Source organism: Littorina saxatilis, linkage group LG3, assembly GCF_037325665.1.
Source record: "Littorina saxatilis isolate snail1 linkage group LG3, US_GU_Lsax_2.0, whole genome shotgun sequence".
Classification (NCBI taxonomy): domain Eukaryota; kingdom Metazoa; phylum Mollusca; class Gastropoda; order Littorinimorpha; family Littorinidae; genus Littorina; species Littorina saxatilis.
Genome location: NC_090247.1, coordinates 52,961,186 through 52,982,058, shown reverse-complemented (window position 1 = coordinate 52,982,058; position 20,873 = coordinate 52,961,186). Strand labels below are relative to the sequence as shown.

General features: G+C 43.0%; 1 protein-coding gene across 2 annotated transcripts in view; it reads right to left on the bottom strand.

The window, feature by feature from the left end:
* Positions 1–3,683: 3,683 nt before the first annotated feature.
* LOC138962636 (dynein axonemal heavy chain 1-like) overlaps positions 3,684–20,873 on the bottom strand; it is a 179,987-nt gene continuing 162,797 nt past the window's right edge. For both annotated transcript variants that reach the window (XM_070334533.1, XM_070334534.1), the window contains 11 exons: positions 18,816–18,947; positions 18,100–18,273; positions 17,511–17,690; positions 16,371–16,547; positions 14,182–14,352; positions 13,439–13,569; positions 11,456–11,600; positions 11,029–11,124; positions 8,919–9,029; positions 6,537–6,771; positions 3,684–5,255 (listed from right to left, as the gene is read on the bottom strand). In XM_070334533.1, coding sequence (XP_070190634.1) covers positions 5,134–5,255; positions 6,537–6,771; positions 8,919–9,029; positions 11,029–11,124; positions 11,456–11,600; positions 13,439–13,569; positions 14,182–14,352; positions 16,371–16,547; positions 17,511–17,690; positions 18,100–18,273; positions 18,816–18,947 — 1,674 coding nt within the window. In that variant the 3' untranslated portion in view covers positions 3,684–5,133. The remainder of the gene's footprint in view (positions 5,256–6,536; positions 6,772–8,918; positions 9,030–11,028; positions 11,125–11,455; positions 11,601–13,438; positions 13,570–14,181; positions 14,353–16,370; positions 16,548–17,510; positions 17,691–18,099; positions 18,274–18,815; positions 18,948–20,873) is intronic.

Sequence of the window (20,873 nt, the reverse complement as noted above, 5' to 3'; positions counted from 1 at the left end):
TGTTCACTCAGAGCAAAACTAGTTGACTGTGTCTAACTTTTGACAAAGCAACACAACTGAAGGGTTCACAGATTAGGTAACCGACTCACTGGTCAAGGCTGCAGGGAAACAAGAGTATCTTTTCAATGAAAGAGGTTACACACAGATACGCGATGCTGAGAACGGTGGCCGATTTTTCACTCTCTTTCTCGGAGGGCCTTCATCATTGCAGGGACTGCTGTAAAGAAATGCTTGCTCAGAAACTAACTCTTTTTGCATTGAAACATGCACCAGAACTGGTGGACACCATCGACAATGTCAAACATGAAATCGAAGCAGTTTGCTTGAGGAAACGGTCGTCAGCAACTCAAACTTCGATGTTTTCTTTTTTTAAGAAAATCTGAGGTGACTTTCTTTGTGGCCCCGCCCCCTCCCTCTGTAAGGACCCCCCTCCATAAGGACCGATTTTTGTCAACATTTTCAAGGTCGCTAGAGAGGGGTTCTACTGTATATGTATTTAGTCAGCGTAACAAACTCTGATCCAGAAACGAAGCTCTGTGATTCGTGCCACATATTGTATATATTTATTGCCAGTAGCTTAAAGTCAGAGCTACTTTGATGCAGAAGGTTTTGGCTGCTTTGATGCTTGCAGTGAGAGCCCCTCCAAAGACAGGATGCTGGCCTGCAGGTAAATGACACCAGCTTCCACAGTTCTGTTTCTTGCAACAAACAAGTATTCATGTAACAGTAATATGGCAGATCTCTTGTGACAGCGGGACAGTCAACATCTGCCATGTTTCTAGTCCTGTAAACTACCTTGTATACCATGTGCACCAATTTTGCCCAAAAGTTGGGGGTGGGCGTTTACTAGGTACTATACCCTTTGAAGGAGCAGTTTCTTTGCTAGAATAACGATATTTTGATCACTTGGTATGGAATAGTTCTAAGGATGCGTTCTTGCACAAAACTGACATCCCTCTCTCTCTCTCTCTCTCTCACGCACACACACACACATAATCTTTTTTAATTTCCTTTTATTCTGATGATCAAAAATGGGGGGTGGGCGTTTGCTAGGTACTGCAGAATTTGACCAAAAGTAGGGGGTGGGCGTTTACTCGATACTGGGCGTATACAAGGTAGTTTACGGTATTTGTCTTATGACAGGTTGACCCACTGATATAAAACTCGATCGATCGAAAGGTCGCTGGTTCGAATCCGGGCCGGGACGGACACGGGTCAATTAACTTTATGTGCAGACCCAGAGACGGTATCCATCTCCCACCCCCGTGTCACCACAATGGCACGTTAAAGATCTTGGTCATAATCTACCATAAGTGCAGATGGCTGATACCACCTAAACACGCATACATCAAAAGCTGTGAGGGCGTAAAAACTCGAATCGTATAAACCAATTCATGTCCAATATAGGCAATTAAGACCTGACGGACAATAAGCCCCTTAAAATGTACCCCCGTTTTACGACCCTAGTCATTTAGATTTACATGCACATCCATTTGCAGACTCCCTAGCTAGCCTTTAAAATTGTAATAATTCTGGGGCGGGGATGTAGCTCAGTCGGTAGCGCGCTGGATTTGTATCCAGTTGGCCGCTGTCAGCGTGAGTTCGCCCCCACGTTCGGCGAGAGATTTATTAATTTTCTCAGAGTCAACTTTGTGTGCAGACTCTCCTCGGTGTCCGAACACCCCCGTGTGTACACGCAAGCACAAGACCAAGTGCGCACGAAAAAGATCCTGTAATCCATGTCAGAGTTCGGTGGGTTATAGAAACACGAAAATACCCAGCATGCTTCCTCCGAAAACGGCGTATGGCTGCCTAAATGGCGGGGTAAAAAACGGTCATACTCGTAAAATTCCACTCGTGCAAAAAACACGTGTACATGGGAGTTTCAGCCCACGAATGCAGAAGAAGAAGTAATAATTCAAAGAATGATATCTAGCTTGTTTGTACCATTAGACGATATTTGTAAATAACTCACGGGTTTGTTTGGGTTGTGAAAGAGTGAATGAATACTCTTGCTTTTCTTGAGTCCAACTTGAGGGGTGAAGACATGGACAAGGAGCTGGGTTTCTTTTACAGGAATTTCCTTTCTCCAAATTAGTGATGCGTTTTGTTTCGTTTATAAGTGCATTTGCACAAGGATGTCATTGCTACAGCCTGTTTCTGACACACAAAAGTGTATCTCACATTGAACAATAAGATTATGCTGGCACCGGACCACATGTACTTAATTCTGATTGGTGGTGATTGACTTACCAAGTCTTTTGTCTCATGTTGAAGTTATCTGTAATTTACTGGATTTTAGTCACACCCACCTGCCATTGAAGGATAACCAGATTGACATGCTGCACTTCTCAATTTTTATTTTTTTGTTGGCGGTTGCTGCTTGTCTGGTCTATTGTCCTAGCTACCAATATGTTATTTACAGGGTAAAAGCACTCAAGAAAGTTTAGTTATTGGCACCGTTTCATCATGGAGAAAACAAAAGAATGTGAACGTTTCCTTTTGTCTTTGATTGATCGTTCCAAGAACTTAAGTTACCCTTTTTAATTTACTCATTATTTTGCAACGTTACCAGTTATAGCAGTTTGAGTTACTTAGATACTGGAATTTGGTCACACTTCCCTTGTCCTTGTATGTGTGTGTGTGCAAGGTTAATCTCAAACCGATATTTTTATGAACAGCTAGTGCATATTAACTGCACTGCTAATTTTGTAATGCAGTTGATGGTACTGTATCTTTGGACTGCAGTTGTGTGTCTTTCATTATCTCATAACAATGTATAGGGCAGTATGCAGATTTTGATTCACTGGATTTCAGGCTTGCTTGCTCCTTTGATGTAGCAACTTTTGTGAAAACTGAGACTATTATTGATACAAGTGTCGCAATAGTCAATATAACACTTACCTCGACAGTACTATTCTTGCACATTATCTATTATAGGCCGAAAAAATTGGACAAAACGCTGAGTGGGTACAATTATCTCCCATAACCATGCGCCACCGTGGATCCCAAGCACTGTCCGAGTGCTTCCCCCTTACGGGAGCTAGGTGGCGCGTCCTCTTTCTTTTTTCGCGCGTGTCAGACGGCTGTGTTTCTGCTACGCTCCCGGATTATTTTGGACTAAGAGGCTTCTTTTCTGTATGGACTTTCACCTGTTGGATTATTGTGTGTTTATTCCACTTCGCAATATTTTTGCTGAAATGTAATCAAGATGCTCGAGTGTTCTATTGACTCTGCAGAAGAACTTTCTTTCTTTATTTGGTGTTTAACGTCGTTTTCAACCATTCAAGGTTATATCGCGACGGAGGGAAGAGGGGAGATGGGATAGAGCCACTTGTCAATTGTTTCTTGTTCACAAAAGCACTAATCAAAAATTTGCTCCAGGGGCTTGCAACGTAGTACAATATATGACATTACTGGGAGAATGCAAGTTTCCAGTACAAAGGACTTAACATTTCTTACATACTGCTTGACTAAAATCTTTACAAAAATTGACTATATTCTATACAAGAAACACTTAACAAGGGTAAAAGGAGAAACAGAATCCGTTGGTCGCCTCTTACGACATGCTGGGGACTATCGGGTAAATTCTTCCCCCTAACCCGCGGGGGGTAACTATGCAATGGCAGATAAATGCAATGTACTGAGATATGAGTATTGAAAACAAACACTGTCAACAGCCATTACATTTACATATTTATTTTGCTTTTCCAACATTTTTTTTCTCCATTTTTCAAGTCGTAGAATTATCACAGCAAAGAGAAGCAACAACAACAAAAAAGTTGTCAAAATGTATGACATTTAATGACATTTTTACGAAATCACAAGAAAGTGGACGGAATGTTTTGCCAATAACTTTTACTTTTTGTTGTTGTTTCTCGATCTTGCTGTTAATAACATCTGCTTCTGTATCATATAACGTGAGCAGACATTTTCAGCAGAGCAGAAACCAGAAATATAAACAAGCCAGCAGTTATATTACTCAAGTCAGCAGTTTTGCTTTGGCATTTGAATGATTCATAGAAAATCACATAACAACAGTCAGAAAGTAAAGTCTCTATAAATTAATATTTTGAAGTCAAAAATTAACGTACAAAAATAGCACACATGAATCAGTACAAGATAAAATGTTATTACCCTTAAAAATGATTCATCAAGATAATGCTGTCTCCGCTCAAAAAGTTAACAAACCAGTATTACTAAATGCACTCACAATTCAAACTTTATAAACCTCCCAGACGCCAACCTTTCAAAATGTAAATCCATATTTTTGTCCACTTCAGGGGTAGGGATTAGGGGGAAGGAGAGGGAATGACAGAAATGAATATTCATAATGCATTATATCACAATTCATAAATCTCATTAACCAGCAGTTCAGCATAAACAAAACTTTAGTGTCCAAAGTAAATACCACACTGTCTGCAAAAGCATAAGAATAAAAACACAATGCTAAACAACAAAAATCAATTCTAAAAATATCTCGGCAACGCTAATCTTACAACTGCAACAAAAAAACCACCCCACCAATTTTTTTTTTTTAAATGTCACACTATCACAAGATGGTCTTTTTTTAAACAAGAACATGCAAAAATACATGTACACAACAAGTGTCAAAGAATGCTGTTTGCAGACGGTAAGACGATATGGTTCCATTCAGGAGGCAAAAGTCAACTGGTTTCAAAACAGCAGGATGTCTTTAGTAAAGAGTTTATGCCAGACACTGATTGTAGAAATGCTGCACGGCAGTCACATATAATCAGCAATTAAAGTCAGTTTTTGGTAGAGAACAGCTTGTAAACTAGCCGCTGGGAAACTTTCAGCAGTACATACACACAAAACATACATGCAAAATACTGTTTGACAATTAATTTCACAGCAGAGTTAGAAGAAAAAGGTGGGTATAGAGTGTCAGTTAACCCACTGAGGAGAAAAATGGAAAAATCTGTGATTTTAAACTCAGTTTTTACACCGCTTCTTTATAATTTTCCTCCCAATTAAAGATCTTGTACAACAAAATCTGTTTTGCATTGTCATTGGGAGAAACACATTTCCTCAGCAATAATGAAGAAGATAGTCCATTCCAGTGAGAAAAACAAGCTGGTAGCCTTCTCTTTCCAGGTTGTCGACTCATGCTCAGTAGTTGAGAGCACACAGCAAGGCGACACCTCTCTGAATCCAGTGCTGCTGTGACTTGTCGCTGGGCAGCTCCACCGCAAACACAAAGTTGGTGGAGTGTCCAGTTGTGGACAGTGTGCCTGTAATGAAAGGAGATTGTCAGATCAGATGAGGACATGTTCACACAACATGGATTTTGTTTGGTGCCGGTGTCACGGCGTGAGTTTACACTGTCCTGAGTTTACGCTGTGGCCCCAATGCGCATGCGTCGAAATATACGTCACTTCCTGACCAAATTCAAGTTTATGATGATGTGAATTTACCAAAGCATTTTTGAGGTTGCCACGGTGACCGTCTTTGTTTCGCCGATCGCGTTCGCCACTGTATCAAAGAATTCAGTGGGAAATCGATGGGTTTGTGTTTGTCAGTGGTCTGCGAGTGTTGGAAGAAAAGGTGTAGATTTTTTTCTCAACAAATTTAGATTAGATTTGAATTTTAGAATAGTGGGAATCGATGGTTTTGTGTTTGTTACCTTGGACTATTTATAATTATATGCTCCCTCGTAGAGATTGTTTTAGTCACCTTTTTCATGTTTGTGTTTAAAAAAAAACCACACATAAAGCTGGATATGTTCGGAATCAGAAATGCTTCCTCTAGTTGCCAAAATCAAAATGGATACTTGTCTTATACATGCGTCTGGGTTTGAGTTGACTTAAGTGTTGTTTGTTGCAGTGACATAAATGAATTATCGTGATAATCAAAATAAAGAGAGAAATAGCAAATTGTAAATGTGTTAACATAAACTTGAATGAACGTTTACTCTCTCTCTCATCCTTGGTTCCCAGAGTCGGCGCATGCGCCCCAGTGTGGTGGGTGTTTTTGGGTGGGGTTCTGTTCTGTTTTCTTCTGTTCTGTATTTTTGTTTGTATTTTGTGTCTGCCTCGGTGCGTGTGATTTCGGAGAAAATGTTTCAAAGAAAGCATCTGATCAGCGAACTGTTCCATCGTGCGGGTTATGATCACTAAAAACGTGATTGACACCTTCCTTACTCAAAGTGAAAACAACCGGCTTCGAGTTCGGCAAATTCACGATGGCGGAAGTGACGCATATTTCGACGCACGCGCATTGGGGCCACTGCGTAAACTCAGGACAGTGTAAACTCACGCCGTGACACCGGCAGTCAGGGAAATGAATGTACACCAACACTTATTTCCAATCCCTGAAAATTTTACAGGACCGCTTAAAATCTGTTTAAATTTACAGTCAAACCTGCCCTGGTGACTACCTCTTGATAATAACCACATGCCCATTACTAACATTTCTGCCTCTCCTGCCAGAAACTTCATTATTTCTGGACAGTGTGCCATAACCATCTTTGCAACAACCGAAAAAGAAAATCCACAAAATGAAGCATCACTCACCTGCTCTGGTCAGGGTCTTGTACACAGGGCACTCGTAGATTCCGGTCTCGGGGAGGGTGCGGTTGGAGGCGGGGGTCAACCAGATGACCGGCATGTCTGTGAACAGCTCTTTGGGCCGGGACTCTGTCAGAATGTGACGGGTGTAATCCCAGCGTGCACCCTCGGCGAACAGCCCGCGAATATAACAACCATCATCTGGTGCCTCCAGCAGCTCCTGGTAAGACTCTCGCATCACCTGTGAAATAACGTCATCATATGGGTGAATAGTGTAGCATGGAAAAAAAAGATTAATAATTTTTTTTTTTAAATAAAATAAAAAAATAAAAAAATAAAATAAAATAATAAAAATCCCTGTGCTTAGAAGCGATATAAGCCTCATATTGATTGATTGATTGATTGATTGATACAGAACTGTGACACAGTGGAACCCCCCTTTTAAGACCCCCCCCCCCCCCTCCCTCCCAATTTAAGACTTCCTCCATTATAAGACCTTGCTCTTTCAGATGTTCTGTTCATAATTAAGCTCTGTACGTTTTCCTCATTTTAAGACTCCCCCCTTTGTTAGACCTGATTTTGGGCGGGGATGTAGCTCAGTCGGTAGCGCGCTGGATTTGTATCCAGTTGGCCGCTGTCAGCGTGAGTTCGTCCCCACGTTCGGCGAGAGATTTATTTCTCAGAGTCAACTTTGTGTGCAGACTCTCCTCGGTGTCCGAACACCCCCGTGTGTACACGCAAGCACAAGACCAAGTGCGCACGAAAAAGATCCTGTAATCCATGTCAGAGTTCGGTGGGTTATAGAAACACGAAAATACCCAGCATGCTTCCTCCGAAAACGGCGTATGGCTGCCTAAATGGCGGGGTAAAAAAACGGTCATACACGTAAAATTCCACTCGTGCAAAAAAACCAACATGAGTGTACGTGGGAGTTTCAGCCCACGAACGCAGAAAAAGAAGAAGACCTGATGTTCTCAGATGTGTGGAGGTCTTTAAAGAGGGGTTCCACTGTACTTCCTTTCAAGACTCCCCTCCCCCCTCCCCGTTTTAAGACTTTCTACCCTGTGCATATTTCCTGTTTAGCCTCTACAAAGTTACCGTATTTGACGGACTACAAGCCGCGACTTTTCGCATTGCGGCTTATAAAAAGATGTGGCTAAAACGTTACCTAAACTTGAATAGCTTCACCAAATGGAAGTCGCCGCGGATTTTCATTTCGCTCGATTAGCGATTACCGGTACTTTATTAGCTCTCTACTCAAGACTCGGCGCTTTTCTCTTTCTTTCGCGAATCTTCGTTTGTCAACAAGTCATCGTGACAAGATAGCGTACAGAGAAACACCGGATGTATCAGGATCTCGCGCGCGCGAGATTTCGTTTTTTTGTGTCTCGCGATAGTTGGAGGAGCGAGAGCCGCCATGTTGTGTTTTCGTCTGCTCGAAATGTGCGCAAAAGTCGTAAATCATCCCAAAAAAGCTTATTCTGGGCGGGACTACATGTGTGTGTTGGTTACAAATGGTGTGTGTGATATTTTTCTTCAAACTTTTTCACTTTTCTTCTTTGTTTCACTTGTTTATTCTCGGAGCCGATTTCGCCAAATACCGTACTTTCGTTTGCCTGGTTGTTTTGATTGATTGACACGATCTGATTATATTTTTTTCGATGGCGGCTAATATAGTGACGCGGCCTATACGTGGCTCGTCCCAATTTTTTTGTTAAAAGTCGGGGGTGCGGCTTATAAAACGGTGCGTCTTGTAATCCGTCAAATACGGTACCCCCATTTTAATACTCTATACTTTGAGACCTGATTTTCTCAGATGTGTGGAGGTCTATAATTAAGAGGGGGGTTCCACTACCTGTGATGAAAGGACACCCTTGGGACCAGCCAACGTGTCCCTTCATTGCAGGTGGCCGCGGTCATGCCAAGTGTATTTTGGTCAAATTGACAGACAGAAGAACTATACAAGGTATCCTTTACACTGCAGAATTTTTAAGGAAGGACTCTTAAGATTAGTTTGCTGCTTCTCCTGCGCAATAATCATCCTGTGATTCCATTCTACCCCCACCCAAGCCTGATCGCTTTTAAGAGCGATCATGTCACTCTCGGCCTCAGAGACCACACAATCCAATCAGGTGCAGGGGATGCAAGATCACAGTAAACGATGTATCTTTTGTGCAAGCCATTTCAAATTTCACAGAGCATATATATGGCACGGCCTCACATCCCCTGCTCTAATAAAATGCAGACACATGTTTTCACACACACACACACACACACACCCACATCACACACACACAAACAACCACCCCCATCATGAACATCACCACCATAAAGCATCTATAGATTGGATTAATTCAGTTGGCTTTTTAACTGGAGACCCGCACTGACCTTGAATTCAAACGTGATGGTGTCGATGGAGATGACGGCTTTACGGGCGTAGTTCTGCAGTGTGCCTGTCAGGAAGGCCTGGGGGAAGAAGAAGCCTGAAATCCACAAAACCTGGAACACACGAAGCACATGCAATTGAAAACATGTTTCAAAACCATTTATCATGTTTTACAGCATTAACACTTTCGCGACGGGACACTGATAAATCAGTACCAGCGCTGACACTCCCATGGACGGGACGCGCATTTTTCAGTACCAGCCATAGAGGGTACACGACTCGTGATTGCTTCCCGGTTTTTGAAGCTTGCAAATAAATTGAGTTGTTTCCCTTGATACACTTGGCGTCCCCTTCTGCCATTTGCAAATTCGCCTGATTTGTGTGCGTTTTTGAGAAAAAAAAATGAATCAAAGGCGAGCCTTGTCTCGGGAGGAGATTCTCCGGATGTTGGACCTAGAGGATCCCGTAGAGCATGATTCGGACGTATCGTTTTCGCCTCACGAAAGCGATACAAGCAGTGAAAGTGAGGAAGAAACAGTCCCGTTGTTGCTAGTACGAGTCGGCAAACTACACGTGGTAGGCGGTGATACTGCTAGACGAACATGTATCTCGGAATCGTGCAAGAGCTATGGGGGCGTGGCAGCACTGATAACAATGGATGGCTGGAGCCTTCAAATCCTTTTGGAATTGTTCATAGGTGTACAGTTGGTACTTTGTTGTGAAAATGTGACTTATATTCAATATGGATTACCTAGACATCATTTGGTGAGTGTTACAGTTTTGTTTCATTTGAGTCAGGATGCTGTGAGTGAATGCGTGATTTGCTTGTTTTTTTCTTTGTACTGTCTCCTTATTTCTGTGTACAATGTTAACAATATTTCAGCTAATTCATAGGTTTTACACCTTGTTTGGTTATAACATTATTTATAATACTTTCTGTTAAAAAATAACTTTTAAAAAAAGCAGTAGAAAATAAAACACACACAAAAAAACGTTAAAAAACACAAATTATCCCCCTTTCACCCCCCTTTGCTAAAACAAATTGCGTGACAAACTTATAAATAGCACGACTGAACTGGGCATCCATTTTTGAATTAGTACACAAAATTTGGTGGTGATTGGACTTAATTCAAGCTTGCTAGACAGATTTCTTTACAGTTACTGATTTTTGGGAAGTTTCTTGGTGGCAAGCTTGGGCAGGCAGGACGTAAACGCCGTGGCAGTGCTAGTCACAATAGTGTTAAGCCTGTCCTTAACTGGGCAAAAACGACTATGTGAAGTATACTTCACGAAGCTGGTTGCATGAAGTCTTAACACTGAGTTTTTTGGTGTAACTCAGTACCCCTCATAGCACCCAATGAAGCCCACCAACAACAAAAAAGTATCGTTCAAAGCAACTGCATGGATACAGTTATGGGTTCAGCGTTGTTCTCAGGCCTCTGTCTTTGGTCACTGACGCATATACTTTCTTGATCTGAAGCATTGTTCTGACCTGTGGAAGGTCAAGTGTCCGATAGTTTTGACATAGAGGAGGTCTTCTGATTGAACAATTGTTTTGTAGCCAGGACATTTGAACTTATACATTTTCAGTCCAGGTCCAACTGGCGTGTGACAAAATCCACACAGGATTATTACTTACTACGACTTTCATACTCAAATTTGACCAGGTTTATATGTGAAGGTGAAGGGTGACGAAGTAGTCTCCCTGTCACATTCGCCCCCGTTTGAGTGAACTTTGTCCCCAAAGTTCCGATCCCGCTTACCTAAGCGACCAGTCCCTTCCAGGTTCATCTGGATGGGAACAGCACGGAAATGCACCAGTGGCCTTATGCCATTCCTGGTCATACCATGTCGAGTCCCATCCTTGCTCGCAGCGCCAAATGTAATCGAGTGTTGGAACACACCATCACCTTTGGAGGCAAAGCCCAGTCAAACAGGATTGAGATTAAAGAGCTAATTTCTTAATCCTGATTGCCTGGACTTTGCATCCAAAGGTGATTGTTGTGTTCCAACACTCGGTTACATATAGTTTAATTCCATGCAATTCTGACATCTTCCTTCTGCTTGTGAGATTCTCTGTCATGAATCCATGTATATCAAAATCAAACTCACGCATGGAATGCCATTGTCAATCCAGTCATGAATAAAAGCCATGCGCTGAATCAGATCCAGAGTCCAGGAGGCGAGAGGTTTAAGGGAGGGGTAGGCCTGCAAAGAGGAATATTTAATACATTAGTTCTTTGATATATTGCAGCTAAACATGTTAAAACTAGCACTGACTAAAACTGAAACGTAAGCTTTTTTGCTTGAGTTTGTGACCAGGTTGCATACTGTTAATTGCTACACAGTCATGCACATGACACTCAGTACACACACATACACACATGCACACACACACGCATGCACACACACACGCATGCACCCACTAACACACACTCACACACACACACACCACCCCTCACACACACACAACCCCTCACACACACACACACACACACACACAAGCGAGAAAGGCAAACAAAAAGGTGACAAGACCCACCTTGTCAGACCACATGGAAGGCACAATGTTGTTGTAGAGACTGTTGGACATGTTCTCCAGCTCCTGTGACATCACCACCAGACCTTTCAGCGCCTTCAGGACGTCCCTCAGTGACTGGTGGATGGTGTTCAGCAAGCGGTTGTACCTGGAACAAGAGATCAAAATTTCGAGCAAACTGTAGAACTATCAACTATATGCATGCCACCACTCATCCTCTCCTAACTGATCTCTAGCTGACCTCTTCCCACCGTCCGATACCATCAGTTAAAACAAGAGGCGAAGCCTTCAAGGCTCACGTAAGAAATAGACAAACAGTAACACAAACTCAATCACTCCGTCACACATACACACCCACACACACAGTAAGCTTAGGTGACACTGTGCAAGAAAGAGAGACACTAGATCTAGATCTGTCTGTCTGCCTACTTACAGGGACACGACTGCCAAATAGTCTCGGCCCGCTCAAAATAACAATGACCGAGACCACACACACCACGCGAGAGAGAAAGACTACAGGGAGGCATGCCGTCATGATGCATTAATTGACGTCAAACACTTTTGACCGTGACGTAATCTTATGCGAGCTTTATCCATAGTCTTGGATAACCACTCACACATAGACTCGGAAATGTTAAAGTTTCTACCACAGACATACACACACACACACGCACACACACACGCACGCACAAACGCACAGACAGACAAAGTTACGATCGCATAGGCTACACTTCGTGAGCCAATGAGTACATTGTGCACCCTGGACTTCTTGCCAGCACATCATCCTTATGCTAATCAAAGGTTCACTCTGTACCAAGAACATCGATCTTCTTCTTCTTCGTTCATGGGCTGAAACTCCTACGTTCACTCATGTTTTTGCACGAGTGGATTTTTACGTGAGCGTTTTTACCCCGCCATACTGGCAACATACGCCGATTTCAGGGGAAGTATGCTGGGTATTTTCATGTTTTCTATAACCCACTGAACTCTGACATGGGTTACAGGATCTTTTCCGTGCGCACTTGGTCTTGTGCTAGCGTGTACACACGCAGGGTGATAAGGCACTAGCAGGTCTGCACATAAATTGACCTGGGAGATCTTAAAAAATCTCCACCCTTAACCCACCAGGTGGCCGCGGGCGGGATTTGAACTCATGACCTTCTGATTAGGAGGCCGATGTCTTATCCACTACGCCCGTCAAATTCCGATCAAACCAGGTGCTTCAGACCTTGAGGCAATACCCGATTTAGCCCCGTCTAAGGTTAATATTCCCACTGAATGAATCTCAAACGGTCGCTTTTTTTCCCATATGTGACATCACTTCCACAGGATTAATTTGGAATTATGCCTTTCAGCGCCTTCAGCATGTCTCTCAGCGATTGATGGGTGGTGTTCAGTAGTAGTCATGTACATGGAACAATAGATAATGCTTTAGATCCGAGACTAAGATCCCTGTGCTCAAGAAGGGTTTTGATTAGACTTAGATCCATGCTCATGTGAAAAACCCGGGTTCTGATCAGTCACTTAGATCCCTGTTCAGAAGTAAAACTCTGGAAGCAGATCTTTTGGGACCATTCATATTTCCTGAGGAGGCATCATGTTTTACACTTGGAGTATACTTCACGACAAACTTGGTGTATTTTCAGAAAAATGAGCGTACTCCACACAGCATTTGAACATCCATGATTCAAACATGCTTAAAAGCACGTCCGTCGCACCGTTACTTAAGTTTACCAATACATTTAAAACAAATGCTTCTTTCAATCTTAACTGACTGTAACGAATTCTGGTATTTTTCTCGTTGTATTTTTTTCCCACTGACCATACTGATCGTATTCTTTACAATCATGCATACAAAATACAATGAAAATGTATGGGTTCCCAGGTCTGCTTTTTATAACAATAAAAACACCCTCCTGGGAGGAAGGGACACACTGACAAACACACTGACCTGATGAAGGGACACACTCACAAACAGACACTCACCTGATGACCTCCTGAACCAGCACGGTGTTCATGGACTGTTCATACATGACGGGATATTTCTCCATCACTGCGCTCAGGTTGACCGGTTTCGGCACCTGACCCAGAATCTCCTTGGCTGAATCCTCTACCAACTGCATAACACACACACACAGATACGGATAAGGATAAGGATAAAGATAAGGTAAATTATAGTCCTGTGAGGTTACTCTCATAGAAATTCCGGTAGCTTTCTCCCTGGTGAAAGCTAGCATAAGCTGCCATACAGTACTGCGCTACCGAATTTGTTTTTTTCTTTCTCCTGCATGCGCCTATTTACGTTGCCAAGGCCCCCCATCCCTCCCTCCCTCCCCCCCACAACCCCCCCAGATATATACAGTGGAAGCCCCCTTTTAAGACCACCCCTATTTTAAAACCCAAGTTTTCAGATCTTCTGTTCATAACCTCTGTAAATTTACCTCCATATAAAGACGTACTCCATCCCTTTTAAGGCCTGATTTTATTAGATTTTTGTAGGTATTAACAAAGGGGAGGAGGGGGAGGTGGGGGTCCACTGTGTGAGATACAACCACGGTCCTGACAGTGAAATCAGTCCACGTCTAATTACAATCGGAATATGTCATCAATGAATTCACGCCGACTGCTTTTTGTTTTTTGTCTTTTGTTTTGTTTTTATATCAGAGAGATTTTTCATTTACGTCCTGCCTAGTCTACAACCAGGGGAAGAAGGCCGGATTCCGACTGACCTCTTCTCGGGACTTGGTGCCGCTGGAAGCTGTCTTGGGCTGCAGCTGAACAAGACTTTCCAGCAGGGTCAGCGTCTCATTCTGCGCAAAGGTGATGTTAGCGTTGTCATGGAGACCAAAGATTTCCGGCGTGTCGTTGATGGGTAGACTCCTGATGTACTCTATGTAGCCCTGAAAAAAAGTAAGGCATTAATAGATAAGTAAGCAAATAAGAAAATCGATCAAATTGATCAATAGTTCTATGTATAGATGGATGAATGGATAAAAAGGTAGAAAGACTGACAAAAAGACTGACAGATAGATCTACAGACAGACAAGACAAGACAAGACAAGACAAGAGACAGACAGACAGACAGATAAATACATAAAAATGAGAGTTAGAAAAGAGGTCAGTGTACTTGCAGGTTCTTAAAAAGACACTCTATGAATCTATGTCGCTTTCCCTCCAGAAAAGGCCAGGTTTTACTTTACCAGAGTAAGATTATATTTTCATCGTTCTGTTCAGAGTTCATGGCCTCTGGCCATCTTCATGTTTTCTTTACTGCTGATGATGTGATCACATACGGAAAGGTCTTGACCTAACAAATTCGGTCGACCAACAACCCCACAAAATGTGCATGCTTGTTGGTTATAGAAGGCTGCACTGGTTTGCCACATCATAAAAATCTCATACTAACATACACACACACACACACACACACACACACACAATTAAATAAAATGTTTTTGTTTTTTTTGCAAAAATGAAGCGTCTCTTTAAATTGAATTGAATTGTTCATGTTTTTTTGCTGGGAACGCAGAAGAAGAAGAAGAACGCTTGGTACATATATTTACTCATTTTCCTTAAATAATATGTGATAACATTACTTCATAGCTAAGCACATGATTTTACCTATGGCACAACACAAATCTCTAGCCTCCCTCTCTGAGATGCGTTTGAAGACAGACTGTTAAAAGAGAATAAATGTATGTACATAATTATGATAGAATATTGATGTATGAATTGAAGAAATGTATAAGAACACAAGAATGTATGAATGACAAAGAACAAATGTTTATTTTTGAATGTTTTATGTATGTTTTACTACAGACACAAAAGCTCAGCAATGCAATTATTTCTCTTTTAGAGATTAATAAAGTTATTGTATTGTATTGTATTGTATTGTAGAAGAAGTTTGTGTTTTATTGTCCATGTTTGTGGTGAGAACATTTTCATTGTTATCTTGTTCTTGCTTTTCTCACCTACAGTCTCTTCTTCCTATTCTAAACAGTGTTGACTTATACCATTTCAAGCTTTACGACACAAAATACTACCTGCACATCTTATCCATTACACAGTTCTTCTTCTTCTTCAACATTCCAGAATACTCTGGTTTATACGTGTGAGCTCGTTTGCCCATTTGGGTTCCCCACGCTATACTCAGCTTTCGTTGAGTAGGCATGCTGGGTATTTTCGTGTTTCCATAACCCACCGAACTCCTACATGGATAACAGGATCTTTTCCGTGCGCACTTGGTCTTGTGCTTGCGTGTACACACGAAGGGGGTTAAGTCACTAACAGGTCTGAACATAAGTTGACCTGGGAGATCGGAAAAATCTCCACTCTTAATTAACCCACCAGGCGGCAGTGACCCGGATTCGAACTCACGACCTCCCGATTAGAAGGCCGACGTCTTACCACCACGCCACTGCGCCCCTCTACACAGTTCTGATGTTCTATGGTCACTATATATATCTGATGGATGGGGAGTCAAGCTCGTGGTTCACCTCTACTTGTGCCAGCCGAACGATACCGACAGCCTCCTCATTAATAGATGTCCGATTTAGCTCACCATCAAAGTGATCTACCCATCTTTCTAGTAGTATCTGCCTTTTCTTTCGTTTTTTATGTTTTTCTCATCTAAACTTGACACCTCCTCATTAATAGAAGATGGCCAATTTAGCTAGCACACCATCAAAGTGATCGATCTACCCATCTGTCTAATATATCCACCTTTCCTTTCTTTATTCATGTTTTTCACATGTAAACGTGATACCTCCTCATTAATAGAAGATGGCCGATTTACCACAACATCTGATCTACCCATCTTTCTAGTAGTATTTGGCTTTTCTTTCGTTTTTAATGATTTTCACATGTAAACATGATACCATGATTACAAGGTGGTAAAGACGACAGAAATCCCTCTCACGTTGTGGTCAGTTGCGACAGGAATCTGGTGGTAGATCTTGCTCTCGCTGTACGCGTAGTCCTCGGCGATGACCTCTTGTTTGTAGTAGTTGCCGAGGATGTTCATCAGACAGCGACGATCCCAGTCGTCCGTCACACGCCCACCGTAGTTGATGTGGCCAGCGGTGTAACGCAGTACCTGCACAGTTGCACAACATTTTTGTATTTTCTAAAGTCATGATTTGTACATCATGTGTGTGTGTGTGTGTGTGTGTGCGTGTGTGTATGTGTGTGTGTGTGTGTGTGTGTGTGTGTGTGTGTGTGCGTGCGTGCGTGCGTGCGTGCGTGTGCGTGCGTGCGTGCGTGCGTGTGTGTGTGTTTATTGGAACTGTAAAATGCTTGGAGCTGTGAATCGGGACTTGTGACACAGAAAAGTGATTTATTATTATTATTATTAACATGGGAATGTGTTTTCATTTTCTTTTTTTCTTTTTCATTACTTTATTGTCCCATCGCTGGGAAATTCGGGTCGCTTCCTCCCAGTGGAAAGCTAGCAGCAGCAGAGTCACGCTACCCAGGTGTATGCGTGTTTAGGTGTAATCAGCCACCTGCACTTATGGCAGTATGACCGAGGTCTTTTACGTGCCACAGTGGTGACACGGGGGCAGAACATGGATACCGTCTCTGAGTCTGCACATAAAATTGACACGTGTCTGTCCCGGCCTGGATTCGAACCTGCGATCACAAGTCCAGTGCTCTACAAACTGAGCTACTGGGCACCTGCTAAAAGATGACAAAAATTGGAATGTGTTTACGTAGAAGATATTGTCAGCATTTAGGTGCAAGGACAATTCAAAAAGCCTGTTAATAACATTAATTAATGAATTAATTAATCATTTATGAAAAAAAGGAAAAAACATCACGACTGCATGTGGAATATGAAAACTCGGGACAACATTTTGAGCTAACAATATCAAGGAATGATGATTGTCGATTCCGGCTTTAGACCATGTCTTTGTCCTGGCTCACTGAGTGAAGGATATGCGTATCAAACTGCTGAAAGTCCACATTCTAACATAGCAACATACACCCATGATAAACAAAAACAAGTAGATAAATAAAATAAAACAATTATACCCCAAAAATCATCAATCTAGCTCACCTTCAAGGGAATGTGAGAGTATTCCAGCAGGAACATCTTCAATTGACTGATGCAGATACGCAAGTCACCGTCAGTGAAATCGTATGGAATGTTGAATCCCAGAGCGCCAAACTTACGACGCTCAATCAGCACACCGTGGAACAGACACAGCGACAGCAGCAAGTGCTTGAACTCTGTGACCTGTAAGGGGGAGAGAAAAATCAGTCACAATTCTTAAATCAGCAAATCTGGGGGGCAGCAACCAGGTCCTGAGACTGAGAGCCCACTTTGTTTAACAACCTGGGCCCACGAATTTAGACACAACTGTCATCAAACGCTGAAGGAGAAGAAGAAATCAGCAAATGGAGGAACCTGTACTAAATGAAAATTACGAGTGAACAAATGAATAACAAGAAAAGCAAATGCTCATACAATTCATCTTTGTTATAAATGATATGAATCAAACACAAGTGTAAATGTAAGATTTTTATAACTCAAAGGCTGTCAAATGTCACAATTCACCTTCCCCTTACAATATCATACCCTGCAACATTTCAGTTCCAAACCATTTCCTTCGCTTCAAATATAAGACCAGGAGAATAGCTCTTACCTTTTCTCCACAAGAGTTGAGGAACTCGTCGTTGAAACTGCCGTAGGACTTGAGAAGGTTAGCCTTGATGCCTTTGGGGGGTTCCACCGTCATCTTGGAGCCGTTCTGCAGGATGAACACTGGGAACTTCTCGCTGGGCATGCTGGTCAACCACAGGCGGAAATCACGATGCACCTGTGAAGCAAGACCACAACCGTTGCAAACATTGGCTGAAGCATTCTTCTCTGTATCTAAAACTAGAAATCCCGATGCACCTATAAAGCATGACCAACAATCGTTGCAAACATTCTTCTCTGCATCTATGTTTGTGTTAAAACTAGAAATCATCATGCGCCTGTGACGCAAGACCTAGAACCATTGCAAAAATTGGCTGTAGCAATCTTCTGTGCATCCATCTCTGTGTAAAAATCGGAAATCACAATGCGCCTGTACAGCAGAATCAATAACCGTTACATTAAATATTGGCTGTGTCATTCTTCTGCACATCTGCAAGAAGTACATCCATTTGTAAAAACTGGAAATCACTGTGCACCTGCAAAAGAATCAAAAGCTGTGACAACGAGGATGCTGAGGTTTTCCCTTGCACATATGTAAGAACCCGGCCTGAAGGAATTACCTCCCCCCCCCCAAATTTGTTGAAGAAATGATGCCAAAATCGTGCAATTCTGGTGATCCCCCAAATGATGTCTGGAACACTAGAAGCAAACATACACTACCTTTTCTGGATCAATCTGTTCCACCAGCCGCTCAAGGTTGGGCATCCAGCTGGGAGAGAGATGGCAGTTCTGGAAGAAGACCCACTTGCCGCGCTCCATGGCTGATCGCATCAGCTGCTCTGCTCGAGGACCCTGGACATAAAACAAATACATTATAGCCTCCACTTGCGCAATGACCAAAATTGGAGAGCACCTCTGTACGTGTTGTACATCAAAACTGAAGACTTTCAGCTTTAAAAATCTGTTCTCTCTACCCCATCTATCATTGCTATAGCATTTACATTTATACTGTTCAAAAAAAGAAACGCATAGTTGCTACTTGCCAAATTTGTTTTATTTTTCTAAAAAATTAACAGAAAATCCAATATTTAGATTATTTGTTTGAAATTTGGTATGGACACAGTTGAATGCACACACAGTTCATTTGCATCTTCAAATCAATCAGTCAATCAATACGATTGGGTGCCGAGGCTGTCAAGTCAGTAGGGGGTGTGACTGTCTTGAGCAGCAACAACTGCCCGGCACCTTCTGGGCATGGACTGGATCAGATGCCGGATATCTTGCTGTGGGATGGTGTCCCACTCCTCCTGAAGTGCCTGCAATAGATCGCGGTGATTTGCTGGCGCTTCTTCTCGCCTGCGCACACGTCTGTCCAATTCATCTCAGAGGTGTTCTATCGGGTTCATGTCTGGCGACATGGATGGCCAGGGAAGCACCTGGACATGGTGGTCGGTGAGGAACTGGGTGGTGAGTCGTGCTGTGTGCGGGCGAGCGTTGTCCTGCTGGAATATGGCATCCTGGTCAGCCAGAAGAGGAAGGGCGTGTGGGCGCAGAATTTCCTCCACGTATCGCTGGGCAGTTATGCGCCCTTGGACGTGCACCAGGGTGCTCCTTCCAGCGGTATTGATCGCCCCCCACACCATGACGCCTCCACCACCATGAACGGGTGCCTAATCCACACAGTCGGGCGCGTAACGTTCGTTTACTCTCCGGTAGACCCTCCTCCGACCATCATGTCGCTGGAGCAGGAAGTAGGACTCGTCGCTGAACCACACGTGTCTCCAGTGATTCCGGACGGTCCAGCGAAGGTGCTGGTTGCCCCACTGCACTCGGTTCTGGCGATGGCGGCGGGTGAGGACAGCTCCTCTGTGAGGTCTGCGAGCTCTCAAACCAGCTTCATGCAGGCGGTTCCGCACGGTCTGGTCCGATAATCGGTGTGGCCCGGGGAGAGCCTGGACAGAAGATGAGGCCGACAGGAAACGATTCCGGAGGTGGCGGAGCCGTATGAAGCGGTCGTGAGCAGCAGTTGTCGCCCTTGGTCTTCCCGCTCGTGGCAAGTCAGCAACGGAGCCAGTGGCTTGAAACCTGACCCACAGTCTACTGATGGTGCTCTGGGACACGTGGAAGTGCCTGGCGATTGCACTTTGACTTTGGCCTGCTTGTAAACGACCCAATGCAATTTGGCGGTCTTCTCTGCTCAATCGGGCCATCTTTCGTCGCTGAATTGTCGTCTGATTTCTTTGTGGCGAACAATCCGCTTTTATGGGTTTTGGAAGACATGGTGAGAGCTCAATATTCCCCGAGTTTCACGAGATTACACTGAAGCATGACGAATGGTCATGCCAAATGAGCAATTTTGACATTGTAGCCACTGATAACGCATGCGTCACGTGCAGAGCTCACTTGTGGCAATGGACGAAAGGTCGACGACCAGATAAACATTTTCTGCAGTTTGGTGGATATCCTTGTAGCCATATAATTAAATTAACCAAATATTACAAGCTATGCGTTTCTTTTTTTGAACAGTATATAATGATCTTCATTTTGAGCACACTAAAAGATCAATTGTCTTTTAACCCTTAGGCTGGTTGTCGCGACATATGTCGCGCTACTTTACGTATACTGTCACCTGGTTGTCACGACATATGTCGCGCAACTGGCTCAGGCTGTTTGGTCGGTTCCGATTACCTCCCATGGATGCGAAAACCTATATGACCGTTTTTCTTTATTTTTCTCTCTGCTAATTGACCAGTGGCTATGTAACTCGTGTTACAGAAT